This window comes from Nuphar pumila, chromosome 12 (genome assembly GCF_984573655.1).
Source record: "Nuphar pumila chromosome 12, dmNupPumi1.hap1.1, whole genome shotgun sequence".
NCBI classification, from domain to species: Eukaryota; Viridiplantae; Streptophyta; class Magnoliopsida; order Nymphaeales; family Nymphaeaceae; genus Nuphar; species Nuphar pumila.
In genome coordinates, this window is record NC_143260.1 from 58,505,641 (window position 1) to 58,531,700 (window position 26,060).

The following is a 26,060-nucleotide window of genomic DNA, read 5'->3' on the forward strand; positions in this document are numbered from 1 at the left end:
CGACCCGATACATGACTCGAGTTCAACACACGTCTTCAAATTATTATTATTATTTTTTTTTGCAAATAAGATACGGCGAAACAGATTTTTGAATGTTTTAATCAATAAAAAATTATGATGTTTTAATATATAGAATTGTATTTTTTTACTGAAATATGATTAGAGAGCAACAAGATAATATTTAACAGTATTAAATAAATGTTTGTACGTGTCATAACCGTGTCATAGTGTCCGCCTCGTTTCGGAGACACTCGACCCTAAAATGGCGTGTCATTGTGACAGTGATGTCGAAGAGAGAGAGAGGTCTGGTCCGGGAGTTAGTCTAAACGGTCACGGGCAAAATGGTCATTGCAGCTGAAAGGGTCTGCAAATTGTCGGCAGCGGGGCTGGAGCCAAGAACTCGGGCAGCCAATGTTTGGGCCGGGGTTAGTGGGAGTGACCGGCTAGAAGCGGTGACCAAAGAGTCGTAACGCGTCGCTGTCGACCACCGACTCCCGAGGAGATCTGGCCGCACGATGGTCCACGATCCGACGATGGGATCCCTCGCTGGGGGTGAACCGCGGCCGTCCGATCTGGACTCTGAATCTTTGGCAGCTGGAGCACCCCGTCATGTGCGGACCGTGTGCTCTATAAATACTGTGTTGAGTTCCCTCCTCTCAATCCGCCGAAGAGCGTATCGTTTTGTATCGAGGGGTGGCTCTTCTACTCTGAGAGGATCCACGCACTACTCTCTTGCCCACCTAAGGTGCGTCTTCTCCGTGCTCTTTTCTTCCTCCTCCTTCCATTTCGTCTTTCCGTCATACTTTCTGAACCCAGATCTGTGGTGTCTCTAGTTTTCTCGGTTGAGATCTGGGAAATTTTTAGGGTTTTTTCTCTAGGACTTAGGGTTTTGCTTTTAAAAGGAACATATCTTATGCGAATCACTGTTTTTTATGCCCCTTTTTGGAGATTTTCTGAAGTTTCGGAACGAAACAGTGTTTTTCTTTGTGATTTGAATGTCAATAGTTGAATCCGTTGTAGATCTGTTTGTAGTGATAGTTTTTTCTGCGGGATCTAGGGATTTGGATCTGTAATAGACCTTATATCACTAATTTTACTTGGATCAGTTTAGGATATTGTAGATCTCTATAGATTTCCTCTATATTTCTTTCATTGGGACGGAATGATGGTTTTTTTTTCTTTTTAATGTGTTAAATAGTTTTTCTGGAGGACGTGGTTTGAATCTTAATTTTCATTTAGTTTCCTTTTTCCATGATTCTTGATGATAGTGTTAAAGACTGTAAACATCTGACTCGTTTGGGGTTTTCTCTGTTCTGTGATTTATTTGCATCTGGGATTATATTTTCATGCTGTCTATTGTAGTTTATCTGAGGCGAAGTTCATAATTGAGTTGATTTTGTAAGCCTAGATCTGATTTTTTTTCTTATTTCGCTATCATCATGTTTATGAAGGCATCTCGCTATTCGACTTATACTCTGCTTGATCCGGTCCAGAATTATGATTTTGATCTCTCTTTTCATGTCAAAGCTATTTGCTTCAGTACAGATTCAGTGGTTCCTCTTTGCAAAATCTCGACTTGCTTCCTTATTTCAGATTTAGAAAGAATAGGTTTTATTATGATTATAAATTTCCCTATGATGCCGAATTAAAACAAAAATGCTAGTCACAGTGCTATGAGAAATAGAATTTGTGTTAGCTTGACACCATTGGTTTTTTGGGTAGGTGTCCACCTTTTCAAAAATCTTTTCTTTTTGTTCTCCTGATACAGATTGGCTTATACCTTGTCGAGAACATGGTTTCCCCCTTAATTTTGTCCTCCATTTTTGTTGGTGTGACTATGTACCGAGTACTGTCTTGTCTGTAAGTCTTTTCGATCACAGGGATAAGGTTCAACGGTGTCCTTATCTTTGTTTTTGGTCTTTCTGTTTGCAATTCTCTGATGGATTCATCAGGCACTTTCTATCTTTCTTGCCTCCTCCTTTTCACAAGGCAGTGACTTCTTACTGATGTCATTCTGCTTTGGTATACTTCTGTTAGATGTTCAAAGTTTCTAAAATAGTGGGTTTTGCTTACAATTTTTTTGTGATTCATGCAAACGTGTAGGTCTTCTTTGTTTGTTTCTGGATCTTCACTAATATCTTGTCGTTGGCAAGTTCCACACAGCACAGCCTGATCTGTTCCATCAAATGCTGCACCATTTGGGCAGTCTGGTCATTCTTTTTCCATCCTACCTTTGACTTCCATTAGTATCCAGGCCACTCTGTGTGCTAGTTTAATTGTTCGTGCTTGAAACAAAATTATTGACATGCTCTGTCAATTTCACTTGTGTGCCACAGTGCCAGTGTTTTGTTTAAGCAATTTCTTGTTTGTTTATTAAGTTTGCCGGTACCTCTGTCAAACTGAGGTAATTCTTCCTATAAACACTGCAGCAAGAATCAGTATTCACAAAATCGGGATGACTTCCTGATTAGTGTTATCTGTTTCTGAGAATCAGGTTAGCTGCATGTATATTATTTGATACCATTTCTTGGTGTCTTTTGATTGTCCTTTGGGAATTCACAGGAGATGTAGAATGTAGTCCATGGCGTCTTGTAGTCTGGATGATGCTTAATTCAGATGTTCGTTAAAATCATGGGTTATACTGAACGGTTTCCCATGTTGTATGCAGCTTGGAGAAATGGAGACCTTCCTCTTTACCTCAGAGTCCGTCAACGAGGGCCACCCCGACAAGCTCTGCGACCAGATCTCTGATGCCGTCCTCGATGCCTGCCTTGAGCAGGACCCAGACAGCAAGGTCGCCTGCGAGACCTGCACAAAGACCAACATGGTGATGGTGTTCGGTGAGATCACCACCAAGGCCAATATAGACTATGAGAAGATTGTCCGTGATACTTGCCGCTCCATTGGCTTCGTATCGGACGATGTTGGGCTTGATGCTGACAACTGCAAGGTCCTTGTCAACATTGAGCAGCAGAGTCCTGATATCGCCCAGGGTGTCCATGGTCATTTCACCAAGCGCCCCGAGGAGATTGGTGCTGGTGATCAGGGGCACATGTTTGGCTACGCCACTGATGAAACCCCTGAGTTCATGCCCCTCAGCCATGTCCTAGCCACCAAGCTTGGTGCTCGCCTCACTGAGGTCCGCAAGAACGGCACCTGCCCTTGGCTCCGCCCTGATGGCAAGACCCAAGTGACCGTAGAATACTACAATGACAAGGGTGCCATGGTTCCGGTCCGTGTCCACACTGTGCTCATCTCCACCCAGCACGACGAGACTGTGACCAACGATGAGATCGCAGCTGACCTCAAGGAGCATGTCATCAAGCCTGTGATCCCGGAGAAGTACCTTGACGAGAAGACCATCTTCCACCTTAACCCATCAGGCCGTTTTGTCATTGGTGGCCCACACGGTGATGCTGGGCTCACAGGTCGCAAGATCATCATCGACACATACGGTGGGTGGGGAGCCCACGGTGGTGGTGCCTTCTCCGGCAAGGACCCAACCAAGGTCGACAGGAGTGGTGCATACATCGTCCGCCAAGCTGCAAAGAGCATTGTGGCCAGCGGGCTTGCTCGCCGCTGCATTGTTCAGGTCTCTTATGCTATCGGTGTGCCGGAGCCACTCTCGGTGTTTGTTGACAGCTATGGCACCGGGAAGATTCCAGACAAGGAGATCCTGAACATCGTGAAGGAGAACTTCGACTTCAGGCCTGGGATGATTACCATCAACCTAGATCTGAAGAGAGGAGGGAACGGAAGGTTCTTGAAGACCGCTGCCTATGGTCACTTCGGAAGGGACGACCAGGACTTCACATGGGAGGTTGTGAAGCCGCTCAAGTGGGAGAAACCCGCTGCTTGAATCGTTTGTTCCGTGCTATGTTTGGTTTCGTTTCCCTACTCCCTTCGTATCTTTTACCTGCCAAAGAATAGGTTGAGGATGTTTGACGCTAAAACTCGTACTGCTATTCTTTGTAGTAAAAATATGTGGTTTTTTGTTTTTTGGGGGTCTTGTTCCTTTTGGAATTTAGTATTTATATCAGTTTGTGTCATTCCCTCTCTGTTTGGAGACGGGCTATATCTTGATGTCTTGATTAAGCAAAATTTATGGGATTTGTTCTTAACTACAACTCAGTATCTATTTTCCTGTTAAGGTGGAAAACGTCATGCTGATGCAATAAGCATCTTCTGCATTCCTACTCTAATTGGTATTTTCGGGTGTCCTGAATGGTGATGTGGGCCTGTGGCGTTTTAAAGTTTTAAAGTACATGTCATGACTTGTCTTCTGCCTTTAACACGAGCTCTCTGCAAAAGGGGGGCACGGCATGTTTGTTTTGTTCAAGAAGCAATGCAGCATGGTCTGGCAACTACCAGTCAGGTGCTTCCATCACTCTTTGTGGGCTGGCTACGGAGGGTTCCATAAGAGGTTGCCTGTCATATGTCATCTCATTCTATTTCTGGATTCGATCAACTCTTTCCAAAGACCCAATGAATCCGTTTCGCTTAGGGATGGCATTGGACCGTAAGGGATGCAGGGAACAAGAACAAGGTCACCACCCTTGCTCTGTCTCAAAATTCTGCCTTCCATCCTCGCATTCATCCCTACACAGGTTTTGATTTTAACCTCTATTTTTGCCTTCATCCTCATTTCATGTCTTCCATCTTCGGTTCAAACGGGGTGAGGCAGTGCGCGGGACTTTGTTTCTTCTCGGTTCAGTGTTATTCTTATAAGTATTTTAGTTATTTTACTAATGAGAAAATCTTAAGTTCATCCCGGCTTTCATCTCTGCACTGGAACCATCATCCCCGTTTTATGCCCTCCATCTTTGGCCCAAACGGGGAGAGGTAAGGCGTAGCCCGTTTTTCCCCGGTCCACTACCATCCTTAGTTCCACTCTTCTTGATGACTGTCTAAGCTAGTGTTACTGGTGGCTTGCCTGAGTTTCAAGTCCAATTGCCCGAGGTAATCAAGTTCCTTTGAGTCCGGCCATCGGCTTCCACAAGCTTGGACCTGGTTTAATCCATTGACTAGCCAGGCTGCACAGTCCAATCGGGTATGATTTGTTCGTACAGTTTGTGTTGGGGTTTGGTTTGCTTTGCTTTGACCCAGGAGTCAAAAAGGTTCTTTGAAATTTGAGCGATTACCCACTTTGACGGGAAACTTCGTCAGCACAAAGGCCGCAGATTCATTGAATCTGGACAAGGAAAAGTTTATGGCTAAGTGCAGTGCGTGCTTGCTCCGGGCCAAACGCTTGTCACATTCGGGATCGGGATAGTTGACGAATGTTGAGGTGCCTCCAAAATTCGGAAGAGGGGAAGATCAGATCAGGTGCATTCACATTGCACACTTTGAGCGTGCCGCTGCAACTGACTGCCCTCCAGTCCATTCATTCCGGGAGTACAGCTTGACAGCTGTGGCACCCAACATAAATCAGGTGCAGCCGCACTGCAATGTGATTGCACCTGATCTACCGTCAATTCGGGATGCTCTTTATGTCAGCATATCCTTGCATGGCACCTGGTTGGTTTTAACATCGTCTTCTGATTTGGGATTATTTTATTTTTTTTCTGAAATTACGGAATTCTATCGGGCATTTTTCTTGGAAACAGAAAAGGAGATTTTGGATATTTTTTTGACAATTTTCAATGTTGAGCCTTTTTTATTTTACTAGGCCAAGAGAAAACCCCACTCTAGACTGCGAATTGGCGGATCATTCTTTTGGTAAAGCCTTGAGGGTCCTCCCTGCCCGCTTGGCAGTAGGTAGGGCTGGTGAACCAGCCTAAGAAACTGAAGGGTGTTCAAGCTTGGCTCCTTGTGGTGTGCCGAGCTGACCTCAAGCTTATGGTGAGATCATTAAGCACAAAGCTAGATTGTTTACAAAAGAAAAAAAATATATACGTTTTTAAATATTACAAATAATATTATTTGAACTGAAAACCTAGTGAGCTAAGGTGCTGAAACTGGTTCGTTTTACAAAATTGAACTCTAAATTTATTGTTTGCAAGCCAAGCATTTCAACCATTACACTCTAAAATATAAAATACATGCAAAATACTGAACCAAGCCCAGCCGAACACTCATTGTCTTTCTTCAGCTTGCCGAGTCTATTTCACAACACTAGCCAAGCCATTAGCAGTTTTTCTCGATTCTCAGCTAGGGATGGCAATGGACCGGGGTGGGGGGTGAGGGACAAGGTCTCCACCCCCGCCCCGTCTCAAAATCCTGCCCTTCATTGCCACCTTCATCCCCGCAAGGGTTTCGATTTTAACCTCAATCCCCGTTTCATGTTCTCCATCCCCGGTCCAAACGGGGCTAGGCGGGGTGGGACCCCATTTTCCCTCAGTCCACTGTCATCTCTAAAGAAGGATTGAGGAGGACAGGTCAAGGTGGGGATCGGGACGGGAATGGGGCAGGGTGGGGAAAAGCGTAAGTCCATCCCCGCATGGGTTTTGATTTTAACCTCCATCCCAGGTTCAACAGGAGTGAAGCAGGGCATGACCCCGTCTTCCCATGATCCACTGCCATCCCTATTCTCAGCCCTACCAAAGAGTACACCTAGCTTTGACCTTGCAATAAGGGATGGCTCCGTTGAACTATGGTTGTCCTGTATCAAGTGTTGTCCCTAGCCAGGAAGCTAGAGCCCTTGTGAAAAACAAAGTCTTAATGAAGAGCATTTGGTTTCATTTGCCGAACCCTTCCTGACAACTGGCTCCACATTGGACCTGAATCCAATTGAGAGTCATACAAATGTGTCGGGGCTAGCCTGCAGGGTCTGGTGATCTCGGACCTGGGTTAGGCCCATGAGATCCCGATCGACTTTTACCAAGGCCTGCGTGATGCCATACCCTATTATAGTCAAAAAGCATGAGCGGACACTCATCTCATTTGGTCAAGACCCATGATTAACTCATGTACATGTGCAACTGGGTCGGGTAGGGCCAAGCTAGGCTACATTGACTAGATATTTTGCCTAGATCCGAGCCTGCCAGAATTAGTTGTTGGGGCCAGGACCATGACTAATCGGGTCTTATGTACACATGTTGGGGTTATTGTCTCAAAATTATGTAGGTTGCACATAAATTGTCCACATATTACCCATCATTTCCTTAAATCTAGTTTTAAAAAAAAAATCTATTGAATATTGCTTGGTCCTAAATTGAAAGACAGAATATTTCACATGGGTTTATATGGGGTAGCATTGTTTGACTTTTTAGGACAATTGAACTTTGGATTGGCATAAATTTAATACACAAGATTTTGGTTGAACTTTTAGTAAGTTTTGATTGACCGCTTTGACCTCAACCCAATCCACTTAACTTTTTGTGCCGCCTTTGACTACAACCTAACCTGTCTTGCATGCACCCATTTATGAACAAACTTTTCAGAGCCCCTCCATTTATACCTGCCCATTTGACTTGCTTTGACTTTTTCTCGCCATCCTATTTTTTGGACCGTTTTGAAGCTAGTAAGGTCATATGTAACTGGTTGGCTCCCTTTTAGGTTTATTAAGTGCAACATGCCCATAACCCTCATTTTCTTAGCCATTCCCCCCTTTTTGGACCGTTTATTAACATGCCTTTCTTTTAAAAAAAATATGTAGTCATCTTTTTTTAATCTACTGATTTGCTTCAACAACAGTGACTCATCCACTTTCATCAAAACCATCCTCCTGAGTAACCCTGTCCATATAAAAGGGTATCTTGATGATTGTCTGCTCACCATCCTCTTTAAATGGTTACCTATTTGTGGTTAACTTTTGGCTGCTAAGATGCAGGTAGACCATGTCAACGGCAAACCCGTTAGTTACTTTTGCTATAAAGTTTAAGGACTAATTAATGAAGAAAATTAGATATAGAGCACAAGAAAATGAACCAAAAAGTCTCATTCATGCTCTCTCTCCAACAGAATAGGGCTGCACAAAGTCTCATTAGTCTTGCTCCTAAATTTTTTGAAGAAAATAATTGTATTGTCATCTCGTGGCTGGTCGAGCTATGCTCCACTAAAGTGTATTAAATAGTAAATCAATTTTTTTTTTAAATTTTTTTTTGTCAAATACTGCATGCAATATCCAACACGACATATAGGTCATGTATAGGGAGGCATTATACTTTAGACCTTCATGCTTATTTGAGATAACAGTAAGTTGTATTCCCTCATTATATTCATCGAAGCGTATGCATTCTTTCTTTAAATGTTTCAAAAACTATGCTCATGAATTCTTTGACTCTTTATTAATAACTGCAATTGCTTCTGAGAACATCTCACTACAAAGATTAATACTATAGGCCGACAACAATATACTCATATATCTTTCTTTTATGAATGTGCTATTTATGATAAGAACTGGAGGACATCTTTTAAAAAAATCATCGATGCTTAGATAGAAGGATAAAAAATTTTATTGAAATCAATATTTTTGATCGGTCTCAATGTATCCTAGCAATCCTCGATTAATCTTCATCAAATAATCTAAATAAGCAAGAAGCATATTGAAGGATTCTTCGAATGAACCATATAGCAACTCCTTGTTATATTTTCATCTATGCCATGTTTGATTGTAAGTAACCTCCACACCTTTCTCACGACTGATGTCATTCATAATTTTTTTTTGGAATTATCTTTGGGTTATCATGCATGTGTCTGTAAATAACACCTGAAATTCACTTGAAAGATACTTTTTCCACTACAATGTTGCCCAATGATTCACTACATGTATGCTCGCTTTGATACATTTTCACTTGAAAGAACACTTCTCATTGCACCTTTGTGCAATGAATCTTTCAAGGGCAATCAACTGTCATCTGCAGGTTCTTTCTTGTGCATACGACAGCGACTCTGTTATTGCAGCTCTTTAAAAATTTTGATTTATAGGTATTCCCGATTACATGATCTTTCAAAAACTCACGATAGTGATAGAGACCATTAAACCTTTTGCTGAAAGTAATTTCTTGATTGTTTGAACCTATTGTTAGCCACTAGAATTGTTTAAAATTATTAAGTTCGTTATACAAGAAGTTATACAAATGAGATGCCTCCACTTTAATGGTTTTCAATTGATCCTCATTATAGGAGAATTCATCGAACGAGAACCTATTCAACTATGTCTCGTTAGTATAATAACATAAAACAACTATATTGTGCAACAAATATTCATATAACTTATAAAACATACCAATGGTTCGACTTTTCAAATGTTATTTGTCCTATGTTATTATTATCTTCCTCCTCTCCCATCAACATGAAATAATCATCATCATCGATATCATCTGATTCTCTACTGTCAACGTGATAGCTATTGACACTAATTGATAGTTCTGTTATACAAACTAAATCAAAATTTATCGTATCTATTGCTTCCTTTACTTTTATACATTCAACATTCTTTCATTTTCAACATCCAAGATTGACCATAAAAACTTCATATTCATCATAAATTGCAAAGTCTAACAACTTATACTTAACATTGCCATCTGTCTGGGAAGGTTGAATGACATTCAAATTACTGTGATGAAGATCATTAGCACTAGTTTGCCTATGTGGTTCCATATCCTCTGCAGTGATCCTTTGATTATGTACATTAATTGTTTGTTCTTCATTGCTTGAACGTTGAACATCTATATCCCTAATCGATTCAAGAAACTGCATACCCCCCTCATGCTTGAACTGAATGTTTGGGACATTAATATCGTTCGTTGTTTAGGATAATTGGATGATTGCCAAATGACTGAGCTCGATAAATGGTACTTCAGATATATGCATATTCTTCACTTTTTTAACTTTGCGAGCAACTAAGTAAATGTCACAACGAAATAACATTTATTTCATATCATCATTGTCAAACACATCCATCAAGACATCCATCCATGTATGTTGGCTATTTAGGTTTGAAGAAAAACTGTATTAGATGATTATTGACTCTTTCATATATTCGGTTTTACGAGACATCAAAGCTACAAATTTCTTATAGTTATTATTTTTAAAGACAATTATAGATCTCCAAGTAGGGTGGTCAGGGTTACGGTAGTGTACTCTAACCATTTTACAATCTATGATTAATTATCTTACACCAACAACACAACATATAATTCATCTAATGAAAATAGCATGTGAGAAAAAGATCATTCATATACACTTCATACATTCAATTAATATAACTACCTACAACAACTACTCTGAAAACCAACTACCCTCAATAACCCCCTAACCCCTATTTAATGATTGTGCACAGTAAATATAAAATTTATGAATTTTACAAAATATTTAAATAAATAAAAGAGGATTTTATTTTAATTCTTGAATTATAATTTCTATTTAATTTTATCAAAAATAAATAAAAATTTAAAATTATCAATTATAGTGAAATTAAAGGTTTCAATGAATTTACAACTTGAAATTGAATTCCATAATAAAAAAAAATCTATTTAGATTTAAAATTTAGATCTGAACCTGGGGTAGATCCAGAATTCATTATCGAAAGTGCTTGGATCTAGTATTTGAATCAGGATCTCGGGTAGATCCGTAATTCATTAGTGAAAGTGGTTGAATTTGGTATTTGGATCTAGATCTTGAGAGGATCCAAAATCTACTTTAGAATTGGATATGGTTTGGGTTTGATCCAAATAGAATTGAATCCAATCTGGATCAAGGATCAAATAGAAAACTTGGATTAAGGTTTTAATTAATATTTTAAATTTAATATTAAATAGTCTATCTACTTGATATTTACCTAAAACTAAAAACCATCTTAATGTTTTCCTAAAATTTAATCTAAGCCATTAAGGAAAAACTAAATTAAATAATATATATAAAAAAAGAAGGAAGCAAGTGAGGGTCGCCCCTCCCTAGTGGGCCCCTCCTTAAATAAATGAGATACCACATTTGGAGGGCTTATTATTTTTGCTTGTAATTATGAGAGGAAGAGGAAAGGTGAATCACCCCTCCCACATCTCTAAGAGAAAAAAAATAGCATTTGATGTATGAAAAAAGAAGAAACACCATAATGGAACGTGACCTCTCCCGCTCCCTTTCTATATTAATGAGGCCCCATTTAAATCGCCTCACACGCATATCTCTCCCTCTACCTATCTTTCTCACTTATCTTCTCTCTTCCCTCTCATCTCCTTCCACATGGTTGAGAAATGAATTACTTTAATGGAGCTCATGTTGATCGAATGAGCGTACAAGCATCTGAGGTTTGATCAAACCCTGTTCCATTGTTGCTAATCGACCGATACATGGTATGGTTCTTTTATCATCGTGCGTGGGTGATGGGCCAGCATGTAGCGTATTGATCTACCTTCATCGATGATATTGATGGCATATTATGTGTGATTGAACCACACTAATATGTGTGTGATTCGAGTCTAATAAAAGAAAAAAGGGGTTTATATTATGTACATGTCAACATCACATGTTTTTGTCGTGTGTTGATTTATATGATGTTCAATACACACACACACACACACACACACACACGTATCGTTAGCATAAAAATCTCATTCATGAAAATTGTATTCATGTATTAGAGCATGCGTATTTAAATATCATTTTCCTTTATGTGAAATAAAAAAGATCAAGCATGAAATTAGGATTTCATGTTCGTATAAGATTTATCTCGTTTTGATTCCACGATCACTTGAACACACTTTGCGTGAATTAGTTTGTGTTATTTGTCTAAAAAAAGTTAGACATGAATGATTATTATTTATTTATTTTCAAGGTGATAAGAAAAACAATTTGGCTAAAAATTTAGATAAATTTTGGAATGTTACAACTTTGGTAATAGAGCCCAGATCTAGAAAAATGTAATTCACCACCCACGACAATGCTCTATAAGTAGAAAGTTACTTTTAGTTTTGAACTTTTTTTATGTAGAAATTATCTCGTGATTGCTAGATGGCATTAGAAATCCAGATGGATGAGTTGGTTAATGCCCTACACGATCTCATAGAGGCTACTATCATACATGATCTAGAGAAGTGCCAACCTTTGAGCAGTGGCTGAGTCTTGGACCCAATCGAGACTTGGTTGTTGGTGGTGTCGTCACCGCCTTAAGGGACAAACTTACCCTCGTAACATGGAGGATTGTCTTCTCTTTGTTGAGGCAGACCACACTATTCAGGACTGCCCAATAAGAAAGGTTGCGGATAGGAAGCGTATTGCTATGACAACTCTCGTTGTCTCGAGTCATTCGGTGGGACGTTCCCTTTCATACACTTTGGTAAATGAGGTGGATGAGAACCCGCCAAAGCAAAGGTGCATGGATAACACAAGAGAGTACTTCAGGATGTACTCATGCTACTCGTAAAAGATAGAGATTTTTTAGTAGTTGATATGAGTCGATGAATGGATTCGTAATAAATAAGTTCTTTTGTGGTAGTATTTTTGTAAGATCGAACATGGTTTGATGCCACAAAAAATTAATGGAAACACTACTATTATAATTAATAAGGCTTCAAAATTTCCTAATGATTATAAATAGATATGTTAGAATTTACACTTATTACAAAACCCTGACTAATATAACAGATGAGTCACTGCACGAATACCAATGCAAACGTGATTGTGAATATTTGCCAATGACTGATGGGTGTAAAGAGGCTTCATCATGGAGGCTCTTAACAACTTGGCGCAGACAATCAATACACACATCCAAAATTAGGGTAGACAGACCGTACCGACCCATGAAAATGTCAATCATGCTCAAGTAACTTATGAGAAGTTCTTGAAGTTGAACCCTCCTACTAACTCGAGAAAGGGCGATCTTGACATGGCCGAAAGTTGGCTCAAGGAGATTGAGTGAGCTTTACGTGTCCTGCCTATATCTAAGGACCGCTAGACTGACTTTGACATTTATCGACTGAAGGGAGATGCACAAAAGTGGTGGGATATAGTCTATGCAGTCCGAACAAGACCGATTCCTTGGGCTGAGTTCAAGGAGGCTTTCCTAGAGACTTATTTCCCTTTGCATGCTCGAGAGTGGAAAGAAGTAAGAACTTTTGGAACTCACCCAGGAAAACATGAGTTTGGTGGAGTACACTACTAAATTCAGAAGTTTAGAGTGTTGTTGCTCGAACCTATTTACCAATGATAAGGCTAGGACAACTAAATTCGTAAGGAGACTTAAGGACGACTTGAGATATCAGGTCATGACCAACATATCCAATTCATTTAGTGATGTCATAGAAGTGGCCACTACTCTTAGTGAGGAGTGAAAAAAGTCAAGAAAGGATAACATCAAGTCTAGTGATAAGGGTGGAGTCCGTAGGCCACCATTCACCGGAGGAAAGGGGCAACCTCTCTTCAAGAAGTAGACACAACAGAGAGGGAACCGCCCACCACTGAAGTAGAAGCAATTGTACCCAAAGTGCAATCATTTTCATCCATGACAATCGTCTCCTCGTAACACAGGAACTTGCCACTATTGTGAGAAAGTTGGTCATTACACTCGGGATGAAGACGATAGCGGACACACAGGGATAGACCACTAGAGGAAGGTAGCAGCAACACCATTAGCAACAACAACAACAAACCACCTAGAAGAAGGTTTAGGGGCGAGTTTATGCAACTACCGTTGAACAACTGAAGAAAGGCGACCTAGTGCAAGGTACAATTTTTGTTGTTGAACAAACGACACTTGCTTTATTTGATTACTGTGCAACACATTATTTTATCTTATTCGATTTTACAAAACAACTTAGGATATACATAAAACCATTAAATCATGATCTAGATGTGTATAACCCTATAGGTTTTAATTCAACATGTGTAACATATGTGGAGTTAGATATGTGCAGTCTACCTATTGATCTAATCATGCTTGACATAACCAAGTATGATGTGATCTTGGGTATAGATTAGTTGTACGAACACTATGCATGTGTTATGTACCATAAGGAAAATGTTGTATTGTCCCAACCTAGATGCCCAAAAGTAGAATTCAAACTCTCAAGACTTGTTCTAAAGAGTCGGGTCATCTCCACATTGAAAGCCTAAAAATATATAAGAAAATGATATACCACTTTCCTAGTCAACATGACAGTAGTGGATCCAAAACTAGTATCGATTGAAAGGGTTGAAAATTGTTCAAGAATTCCCATGTGTTTTCAAAAGAACTACTTAGACTTCCTGCATCTTTAATATCGAATTAGTACCGGGAACAACACTTATCTCCAAAGCAGCCTATCACATGACACCAACAAAACTAAAGTAGTTAAAGAAACAATTACAGGATATATCACCTTAGAGTGCACTTGTATTATTTGTGTAGAAGGATGGGTCAATTAGACTATGCATCGACTGTAAGATGTTGAATCAGGCCGCCATTAAGAACAAGTACACATTGCCCTGTATTAAAGACTTGTTTGATAAATTACAGATGGTGAATGTGTTATCAAATATTGAACTCAAGTCAGGCTATCATAAAGTCTGAGTTAAAGATGAAGATGTTCATAAGACGATTTTCAAGACAAGATATAAACATTATGAGTTTATGATAATGTCGTTCGGACTCATGAATGCTCCTGCAACATTCATGGATTTGATGAATCAGTTGTTCTGCCCTTACCTAGACTCATTTGCAATAGTGTTTATTGATGATATCTTGATATACTCTAAAGGCAGGGAATAACATCGAGATTATCTGTGGATCATATTGAAAACACTTAGGAGACACTAGCTATATGTGAAGTTCTTCAAGTATGAATTCTGACTCGATCAAGTGATGTTCTTGGGCTATATGATCTCGAAGGATGGTATGACAATGAACCCTACTGAGGTAAATAATCGATAAAAAACTTTTAAAGGTTTAAATTATGAAACAAATTGAAATTTGAAAACCCCAATCTTAATGATGCAATAGGTAGAAGCAATATTAAACTAAGAGCAGCCGAAGAATGTTAGTGATATAAGGAGCTTTTTGAGATTGACAGGCTACTACAGATATTTTACCCAGGACTTCTCATGAATAGCCATGCCCATGACTAAGTTACTGTGAAATGACACCAAGTTCGAGTGAAATGACAAGTGTGAGAAGAGCTTTCAGACCCTGAAGCAGAAGCTCACCTCAACCCCAGTACTAACTTTGCCATCAAGACATTGAGATTTTGTAGTTTACACAAATGCCTTAGGAACCAATTTAGGATGTATCCTGATGCAACACAGAAAGGTCATAGCTTATGCATCATGATAGTTGAAGATTCATGAGAGAAACTACCCCACCCATGATCTAGAATTTATCGTCGTCGTATTCATATTGAAAATATGATGACATTACTTATATGAAGAGCAGTTTGAGGTATTCACAGACCACAAGAGTATGAAGTGCCTATTCTCGCAAAAGGAGTTGAACATGAGACAACGACCCTGGTTGGAGTTCATAAAAGATTATGAGTTTACCATCTCGTATCATCCTGGGAAGGTCAACATCATGGCTAATGCGCTTAGCCGAAATGTGAGAGAAAATACCTTGTCTAGTCTGGTAGGACAAGGTTGAAAGCTTTTAAAAGAATTTATGGACTAGAAGTCTTTCTTTGATGATTCAAGAGTTGTTCAAATATCCTGTTTGATCATTCATCCTGAGTTCACTACCAAAATCACTGATGCACAAAAGGTGGATCCTCATAACGAGAAGCTAAAGGCGCCCGTTTAGTAAAAAAAATATTCTTTTAGAATAAAGGATAATGGCAACTTATGGATGAATGACCAAATCTAGGTACCGAATGACCCTAAATTGAGAGAAGAACTAATGGACGAGGCTCACATATCTAAGTACACCATACATCCAGGTAGTACCAAAATGTATAAGGACCTGCGATAGAAGTATTGGTGAAAGAGAATGAAATGAGACATTGCCAAGTATGTTTCGAGATGACTGACCTATCAACAAGTCAAAATTGAGCAATAAAGACCTAGTGATATGATGCAAAATGAAACTTTCACAGTAGAAATGGGAGGATATCATGATAAATTTTATGACAGGTTTATCCAAGACTCAATGAAAGCATGATGAGATTTGGATGATCGTTGATAGATACACTAAATCGGCTCACTTTCTACCCATTTGAGTCAATCAACCATTGAAAAGTCTTGCAGAGTTGTACATCATGAAGATAGTACGACTGCACAGGGTACCAATTTTGATTATATCAGACCGAGATCTTCGTTTCACTTTGCAATTTTGGAGACAACTGTTGAAATTCAGTATCACCTTTCATCCCTAACCAGACGGACAGTCAGAAAGAACAATCCAAACACTCGAGGATATGTTGCGAGTTTGCGTTCTCGACTGGAAGGGTGATTGTGATACACATATAGCATTAACGGAATTCGCCTATAACAATAGCTACCATGCGAGTATTGGGATGATACCCTATGAAGCCATATATGAACAACCATGTCAATCTTGAGTTTACTAAGACGAGGTTGGTGAGAGAACATTGGAGTCACCTATGGTGCTACAATACTACATGTAGTAGGTGCAAATGATCAGAGATAGACTTTGTGCCACCCATAGTCGACAGAAGAGCTACGCGGATAAATGTCGTAGGGAACTCATTTTTGAAGTGGAAGATTTTGTCTTTGTTAGGGTATCTCCTATCAAAAGTGCTTTTTGATTTAGAAAGAAAGGGAAGATGAGTCCTAGATATGTCAGACCATTCTTGGTATTAGTATTAGTGAGATAGTGTATAGAGTAGCACTACCTTCTCAATATTCGCAGATACACAACATCTTTCATGTGTCTATGCTGCTAAAGTATGTATCTAATTCATCCCACATAATACAGTGTGAATATATGGATATACGAGAAAATCTGATAATAGATGAGAGACCAGTGGAGATTTTGGACAAGAAAGAGCAGGTGTTGAGCATCAAGACCATTCTTTTGGTCAAGGTACGATGGCAATATCATGGCATCGAGCAGTGCACATGGGAATCCGAAGATGGTATGCAAGAAAAATACCCCCACTTGTTTGACTGAAGCTTGTACTAAATTTCGAGAACGAAATTCCTTTAAGGGGGAAGGATGTAAAACCTGTGAATTTTGTATAATATTTAAATAAATAAAAGAGGATTTTATTTTAATTCTTGAATTTTAATTTTATTAGAAATAAATGAAAATTTAAAATTCTCAATTATAGTGAAGTTAAAGGTTTCAAGGAATTTAAAACTTGAAATTGAATTCTACAATATCTATTTGGATTTGGAATTTAGAACTGGACCTCGGGTAGATTCGAAATCCATTATCGAAAGTGATTTGATCTAATATTTGGATCAGGATCTCGAGTAGATATGAAATCCATTAGTGAAATTGATTGAATTTGGTATTTGGATTTGGATCTCAAGAGGATTTGAAATCCACATTTGAATTGGATATGATTTGGGTTTGATTCAAATACAATTGGATCTAATCCGGGTCTAGGATCAAATAGAAAACTTAGATTAAGGTTTTAATTAATATTTTAAAATTTAATATTAAATAGTCTATCTACTTAATATATTACCTAAAACTAAAAACCATCTTAATATTTTTCTAAAATTAAATCTAAGGCATTAAGGAAAAACTAAACTAAATAATATATAAAAAAAGAAGCAAGTAAGGGTCGCCCCTCCTTAAATAAATGAGATACCACCTTTGGTGTGCTCATTTTTGTTTATTTGTAATTATGAGAGGAAGAGGAAAGGTGAATCAACCCTCCTTTCTAAGAAAAAAAATAGCATTTGATGTATGAAAAAGAAAGAAACACCATGATGGAACATGGTCTCGCCCTCTCCCTTTCCATATTAATGAGGCCCCATTTAAATAGGGAGCCTCACACGCATCTCTCTCTCTCTCTCTCTCTCTCTCTCTCTCTCTCTCTCTCTCTCTCTCTCTCTCTCTCTTCCCTCTCATCTCCTTCCACACAGTTGAGGAAGGAATTCCTTTAACGAAGCTTGTGTTGATCAAAAGAGTGTAGAAGCGTATGAGGTTTAATCAAACCCTGTACCACCGTTGCCAATCGACCGATACATGATAGGGTTCTTTTACCATCGTGTGTAGGTGATGGGCCAGCATGTAGGGTCATGCTGGACCACACATCAATATGTGTATCGATCCACCTTCATCAGATCGATGGCATATTATGTGTGATCTAACCAAGCTAATATGCATGTGATTCGAGTCTAATAAAAGAGAAAAGAAATGAGTTTATATTATGTACGTGACAACATCACATGTTTTTGTAGTGTGTTGATTTATGTAATGTTCAATCTATATATATATATATATATACATACACACATTGTTAGCATAAAAATCTCATGCATGAACATTTTATTTATGTATTAGATCTTGCATGTTTAAATATCATTTTCCTTTATGTGAAATAAAAAAGATCAAGCATGCAATTAGGATTTCATGTTCATATAAACTCTATCTCATTTTGATTCCACGATCACTTGAACACACTTTGTGCGAATTAGTTTGTGTTATTTGTTAAAAATATATATATAGTTAGACATGAATGGTTATTATTTATTCATTTCTAGCATGATAAGAAAAAAAATTGCTTGAAATTTTGAATAAATTTTGGGGCATTACAATAAACCCTAACTCCATTACACCAACATAAAAAATACTTAATATTAACTAAATAACAAGTAACCAAACATTAATCAGTTACAACACAAACAAATATATATCTATGAAAAAAAACCTAAACATAGAAAACCCTAAACGGTAAATCTGATAATAAATATTAAATAAAACACATAAAAACATACAAAAAATATCCACAACAACAACAAAAAACAAATACACATGAGGCTATTAAATGCTCATATCTACAAAAAAGAAAAAGATCAGAATGAAATATAACAATATGCATATATATTATTCGTATGAAACTCATCTTTCGACCTAACCATGAAGTCGATAAGAAGGATGATACTACAACCTCGTTAGAATGCAGCAAAAAAAATTCATGGGACTTGCCGCAAGAGGAGAGAAAAAATATTTAGGGTTCTAGAGGAAAAAGAGTTACGATTCTTTCGAGAAACAAAATAAAAAAAGACTTTATATATGATTAAGCAAAGTATGCTAAGTTACGCATGCTCGCACACTAAAAATTTGCATAAATCGATATGTATTTGCAGTTCTCTAGGGAGAAAATTTGCATATCTGAAAGAAAATTCGCATATCTGGGAGGAACTTCACATATTTGGAAGATATATATGCAAACTTAGTTAGGTATTTGCAAAGTTTTGAGGTTTGGCTTAAAAAGATGTTTGCAAATACTATTATGCAAACTTCATGATGTTTACAAAGAAAAACAATGTGAATCTCCTTTTAAGTGGGAGATTGTGATACCCGATGAGCGGAGCAAGATATAGCGCAAACCTCATGAGTTTTATATATGCAAAAGGTAAAAAGGTCTTAACAAAATTCGTTATTTATGGTTTTGGTCATTAAGCAGATTTTGGCAAATTATAGAGTTTTTAGGAAAATGCATCATTTTTATTGTATAATACAATCATTTTATGTTAGAAATTCCCTTTAAAGTTAACCTTAGTGGGCTACATACACATGCTCTACTAACGGGATTCACGGACAAAATTATTGATGACTTAAACAGAACTCGATACCTGTGTTCTTGGCTTCCCGTAACTGAACTACTGGTAAGGTTTCTCTAATCAGCCTAGTTACAAGCAAAAACTTTTGTACCATCCCCCAAAAAGTAGGTTTGTTATGAACCACTCACACCAAAAAACTTTAACAAAAAGAGCTAGTTAATGGTTGGGGACTCACTGGAAAGAACAATATGAAAATTTCACCACTACTTGCCCTAGAAAGAAAGATTGATTTGATTCACAGTCAACTTGACTTGCTTCCCTTGCTTGATTGGTAGCTAAAGCCGACTTACTGGTAACCCTTCATTCTTTTCTCATACGCCTAAGCAAGTGCCTTCTCTTCTAATTGATAGCTGAAAGTGAATAGCCTAACTGACATGGATATCTTCTTCAGTGCCTAAGCTTGAGCGCTTCTCTTTCCAACTGTGTCTACTACTTGAAAGTCACCCTCGACTTCCAGCTGTCCTGCTAACCGAAACTCACTTTCCCTAGCGCTTGACGGTGAGAATGGAAGTCAACTCTCTATGGTTTGCAGCACCTGCCATGGGCACTAGTTACTACTGACCACTATGTGAGTTCATGAACCTGGCCTTAAGGAATCAAGATCAGGTGCAATGTGATTGCATATTTTAGGTATGCGGCTGCACCTAATCTCCCACCATCTGCTGTTGGGCCCCACAGCTGACAGGATGTATCTCAAATATAGTGGGTGATCAGGTGCAGCAGCACACTAAAAGTGTGCAATCACATTGCACCTGATCCTCCCGCTGCATTAAGAGGGAAGGGTTATGTCGCTTCATGGTCAAACACAATCAGTCAGTGGTCACAACTTTTCAAAGCACATTTTCTTTTTGAAAACGATTCAAAGTAAAAATTTGAGAAGCAATTTTATAAAATTTAAATGATCACAATAATTTCACTAATTTAAAAATTAATTGCAACATCCCTCCAATTTCAAAATAATAAGCATCTCATACAAGGCAAATCATATAAACTATATACATAACCAACGGTACCTGATGGGTTTCAGTTAGAGCAAACATGTCAAAGTTCATCAGTGCTTAGTGATAAAATCTTGAACTCAGGAACTTGCAAAATGAACCAAATATTGCAGATTTATAGCTTTCAAGTTTCAAGTATTAATATTGAAATTTGAAAAGCTCAACGTGGTGTGACCTTGTATTGATTCCAGTCTAATTATTGCTATAAGGATAATTCTCATAATGAGCTGTCTAATTTTTACATTTATAAAAGTTAAACTATAAAAGAAACCCTGCAACTTAATTTCTCCAAACACGTAACCTATAAATCAATTAAGAGATACATAATCTCAACCACTCTATTGTTATGGTCATTTCAACAATATGTTCCTTATATGAGCCTAATAAATTCTTCTCAATTCCTTTTACTATATAGTATTTAACTACAACCATTGCAATATCCTGCTTTTACTTTTAAACTTAGGTTTTGGGATCTCCAAAAACTTTAATGTGTTCCCATTAAATACAACATAAGCTTTAGCCCCATCCATCTAGAAGGTAATTATATTAGGTCACCGTTGATCACTTAATCACAGACTAATCATAAGTTGGTTTATTTCAACAATTGATGCAACAAATATACAATCTAAATTCATAAAATTAGATTTTACAAATCATAAATTTATATCAGTATGAAAACCCAGCTAATAATCAATTCTTTCTTTACAATTAAGGCGTTTTATTTTCATGACTTCAGATAAGATTTGAATTATCTCAGAAAGGAGCTACTTTTAAGTCTAGGAGGTTAATATTTGAGAAACTAGTTGCCCTTGAAAGGATGCATGCATTGGATTTAGTAAAGTTCTCAACTAAAAATATTGTTATAAGATATAGGTGGATAAAAAAATCAAGACAAAAGTTGATAATAGTATGTGCAATATAAGGCTAAACTAGCAGCAAAAGGAATCAACAATTTGAAATTGACTATGCAGACACAAGCATCATCTATACGTCCTTGCAATTTGCCCTTGCAGGAACATGTACTTTTCCAACAAATTACATAGGTGAAAGCAAGACACAATACCGACCTTCGGCCAGAACATGGCAGGCATTACATTCATAGGTAGCTACATGGCTAAGATAGAGTGATTACAGGCTTGCTCCCAGGGTCGAATGAGACAGCTTGATGGCTAGGATGCACTATTATAACCAAGAGGTCTTAAGTTCAATCACATGGGTTTAATCCCCCAGCTTGCCTCTTGAAAAAAGAGAAAAAAAGGCTTGCACTCACAAAACCTGGATGTTGCAACAAAACACATTGGGTCCAGCCACTCACCCCTGCTTACAGTGGGTCGATAGGTAGGCCATACGAGAAGAGTATCAGTTTAGCATTCTTGAATCAGCCATAGTAGGGATCTAGGACTCGTGAAACACCATCAGACACAGGGAGGAAGTGAGAATGATCAGCTTGCACAAGCAACCCTTCAATTATAGATAAGCTTTTAATTAAGGATGTCTTTGCATATGATAAGTGATAGCAGCCTCCTTGATTGAGTGGAGGAAAGGAGAATGTAATAGTCAATTCCCTTATTTTTACATACAAGGACAACCACAACCTTTTTTAAGAATACTCCTACCAATTCCATAGGTCAATGAGAATTCTATAGAGCTAAAAATTCATGCAACCCACTACTAAAGTGTGTTCAAATATTTTCTATTTCATAGGAGTCCTCACTAAAGGGGATTCCTATTTACCAGTTAATTTCCTCAGTCAGCCCCTTATCCAAACACACCCTGTAACACCTAGAACACAAAACCGAAATAATGTACTGAAGCAGCACAAAGCATATCACCACAAACCAAAAGTAAATGCAAACAATTGTTTTCCGGTGCTCAGATGAGCTCAGACATTCAGAAAGCAGTTGATGAAATTACCAGGAAAACACGAAAAATGTAGCAAATATTTAACAAAAGGCATCTTTCTAATAGTACAAGGTTATAATTACCCACAAAATGAAGTACAAAATTGTTCCACTACATTCTTGGCATTGTTTACACATAAAGAACGTGAACAATCTTCAAGCATGAATACATGTATTCAACAACAAAGATAGAAGCAAAAAACAGCAAATTGTAAATGTACAAAATTGATTGCATTTTGTTTATTAACAGTGTACCTTAGCATAAAGAGATCTATCCAAGAAGTGCTTTCCATGCATGATTTCATTCTCAGCATATCATTAAGAAATTAAATCTCATATCTGAGCTTTTAAACTCCACAATCTGAAGATAATTCTCGAAGGGAGCAGGTGTGGTCTTCCATATTTTACTTTGTTACAAAAGAATGGCTTCCCAGAGATACTTGCAATGAATCTAAGATTCTAATCTGCCAACCTTTGTCAAAAAGCTAGACCATCCTGGGCCAGCATCACTATTTCAAAATCATCATCCTAGTCACAGCAATTAGTATGTTTTCTGGGAAAGAACAAACTGAATAATCAGCAACCATGAACTCCACAGTAAACACTTAACTGACTCAAACTTGTGATGAGGTTGTGATAGTCACCAGCCATTAGAAGATTCAATGAAATTACACCATAATGAGGCTCCACAGATGCCTATCATTAATATCTCATCAATCAATCAAGATTCTTGAAAATCATTCTATCATAATCCATGCAAGAGTTGTGCTTCATTTGTGGTGCTGCTCATATGGACATTAATGTATATCAATCCCTGCTGAGCCATTTCACAAGATAATCAACCGGAAATGAAAAAAAATAAACCAATTGCTATACACCTTTGAACATGAGATTGTCCCCACCATCACCAGCATCATCATTAACATTTGCAAGATTGGAATCAGAATCACTATCATCATTTACTGAAAATCCATTTGTCAGAATATTAGCACCCATTCCACCTGACAAAATGAGTGCTGGATAAGAATGCTCTGCTGCTTGGGAGTCGCCACTAAACTTTTCCACCTTATCCAAGAGAGAGTCAGGATCTAGATTAATCTCATCCAACAGAAGTGCTTTGCTTGAATCCAAAGCATGCTTCCACAATAGCATCAGTCTCCCACAAGTTGTAGCCGCCAATTTATCATCTGCAGCATCTGTTTGTTCTGCAATTTCCACAAAATTTAACTAATCTGAAATACAAGGGAAAATGTAATTCATCATGCAAGTGGAAGTAGATTGTGACATTTTCAGAAAATGCAAACAAAGACAACCATCTCGTCAACTGGAAATAGTTTGACCATATCGCACCATTTATAATAACTAAGTGATAAAAACTCCTTCACATGCCTAAATAGGAGACCACCACAGCCGTGGAAGGTAGAGTACACATCTTTATATCAAAATGAAGTATCACTATGAGAAATGGTTGTAGGTTAAGTAACATGAGAGACCATTATGGACAAGGGAAAATTTCCAAATAAAGTCTAGAACTTGCCAAGGCCAAGGAGTGAGGAATTTTTATCTTAGAGATGTAGGAGGTTCTAGAAAATAGGAAAATATGGTAAGAATTACAACTTTTAGATAGCTAATAAAACTAGAAGCATGTGGAACTATCATAGCAATGACAAAGAAGCACCATCATAAACAAGAAGTGAGTTTCTGTCTTGCAACTGTAGTTCTGAGAGATTATGCAGGCGGATATATGCATACATTTCAGTCAATCATATTTCAACTTACATGCAGTTCATTAACATTCAGCCAGACAGAATAGTATATATACATATGTCTTGTTTGATGTGAATTTTTTAAATTGAAAATTCTCTCACTAAAATTACGCTATTTTTGAAAAGAAAGAAAATCTTATTTGATTAAGTAGAATTCCATCAGGATGACCAGATCTCACCTTGGCTTGTTCCAGTGGAGTTATCAGAAGATTGAGATGCTATATAATTGAAGTCCGAATCTTCAACTGGACCATCTGTAATTTTAACTTGGAACATGGTCATTTACCAAAATACAGGTCAAAAATCCCATGCTCATACTGCTAAGTTCAGAAGTTCTAAAGCATACCTGAGCCATTCAAACTAGAGATACCACTACCACAAAGTGGATCGACCAGTAAAGAGGGAATTTCCTGGTGCATTGACTTCCAATCTTTACCTCTCCAAATTAAAACCTGCTCATTGTCGAAAGAAAGCAAGACACAGGGAACCAGTTCCTGATAACAAAGAGAACCACTCAATATGCATGATCAGAATCAGTAAACTCTCACTCACTTTACAGCTACATCAAATCTTCTCTGAAGTAGCATCATATCTTATCAAAGTCCTGCATGCATTTCACTCACTCACTCATGCACACACGTGTGCACACACACATAGAGTCAAGTGCATGGATGGGCCTCATACACTAAGAGATTCCATCAATGGTGATGACTGAAACCAGTGGCTTGGGTACACAACCGAGTATGCAGGTGGGGCCTATAAACTGACAGTTTCCAGCATTGGTGATGACAGAAAATGGCAGCTTGATTAACATCGTAAAGGGTGATTCTCATCTATCAATATCTCACATCTCCATGGTTGGAAACTGGCAGTAGCACATCCATTCGTGCAACTAAACTTCGTACCAAGAGGTCAATTAAGACCCAATTTGACAAGAGAAAAACCCACTCCTTTGACTGGCATTTTGGTATCAGATTGCCTTAAAGGATTTCTGGAAACGGATATTTTTTGCATGTCAGACACCAGAGAATTGATTTTTTTTAAGAGAAAAGATAATTACAAATTGAGCAGCAAGTTTCATCAACAATAAAAAAACAAAAAATCATATGCCTAACAGATTGGATCAAGGTATGCATGATTTAATTCAACCGACTCAAATTTGAAGCAATGAAACTGGATCAATGTAGCTATATATATATATATATATATATATATATATAGAGAGAGAGAGAGAGAGAGAGCAGGTTTTCTTTTCTTTTCTTTTTTTCCCATTGAAAGGCAAGGGCTTTCCCAAATCCAAAGCAAGCTACTAGCAGCATGACACAAGAATAAATGTGGTTTTTACCAGTCTCCACATGGCAAAACATAGAGACTCCCCCCTCTTCCATGTAACATGGTACAACCAGGTCCGCGTAGCCATGTAAACATTGTACAGCTCTGGCACTGGTACTACCATGTACAAGTCAAATGGGTTTCTAATCCGACCCATTTTAACCATTTTATGGTCCGTTCAACATGTGGTCAACATGCAGAATCAAAATTGGCCAATGATATGTATATTATATTTTTAATGTGTTTTATCCTTTTATTTCATGATTGACTATATAAATAACCATGTACCATTCTTTTAGAAATTTGTGTCTTAAGCCCTACCTGCACCAATACCTCTATGACCTAGACACGCAAATGCACACACACATATGCATACACGCACATTATACTATATGACTATTTATAGGCCCAACAGTTGTATACACATATGTGTAATTGATAGTTAGGGGTGGACATCG

General features: G+C 38.0%; 2 protein-coding genes across 2 annotated transcripts in view; one reads left to right on the forward strand and one right to left on the reverse strand.

Moving 5' to 3' along the window:
* Positions 1–664: 664 nt before the first annotated feature.
* LOC149820941 (S-adenosylmethionine synthase 1-like) lies at positions 665–4,127 on the forward strand. The gene is made up of 2 exons (XM_089982553.1): positions 665–745; positions 2,669–4,127. The coding sequence occupies exon 2, from the start codon at positions 2,678–2,680 to the stop codon at positions 3,857–3,859; it is 1,182 nt and encodes a 393-aa protein (XP_089838679.1). The 5' UTR covers positions 665–745; positions 2,669–2,677; the 3' UTR covers positions 3,860–4,127.
* An 18,474-nt stretch (positions 4,128–22,601) lies between these two features.
* The window catches only part of CAF2 (RNA-binding CRS1 / YhbY (CRM) domain-containing protein), a 49,042-nt gene continuing 45,583 nt past the window's right edge, over positions 22,602–26,060 (reverse strand). The window contains exons 5-8 of the mRNA XM_089982554.1: positions 24,617–24,764; positions 24,450–24,524; positions 23,383–23,709; positions 22,602–23,286 (exon numbers count right to left, since the gene is read on the reverse strand). Coding sequence (XP_089838680.1) covers positions 23,222–23,286; positions 23,383–23,709; positions 24,450–24,524; positions 24,617–24,764 — 615 coding nt within the window. The 3' untranslated portion in view covers positions 22,602–23,221. The remainder of the gene's footprint in view (positions 23,287–23,382; positions 23,710–24,449; positions 24,525–24,616; positions 24,765–26,060) is intronic.

Coding starts and splice junctions, on each gene's coding strand:
- LOC149820941 (XM_089982553.1), top strand. CDS start 2,678: ATGGAGACCTTCCTCTTTACCTCAGAGTCCGTCAACGAGGGCCACCCC.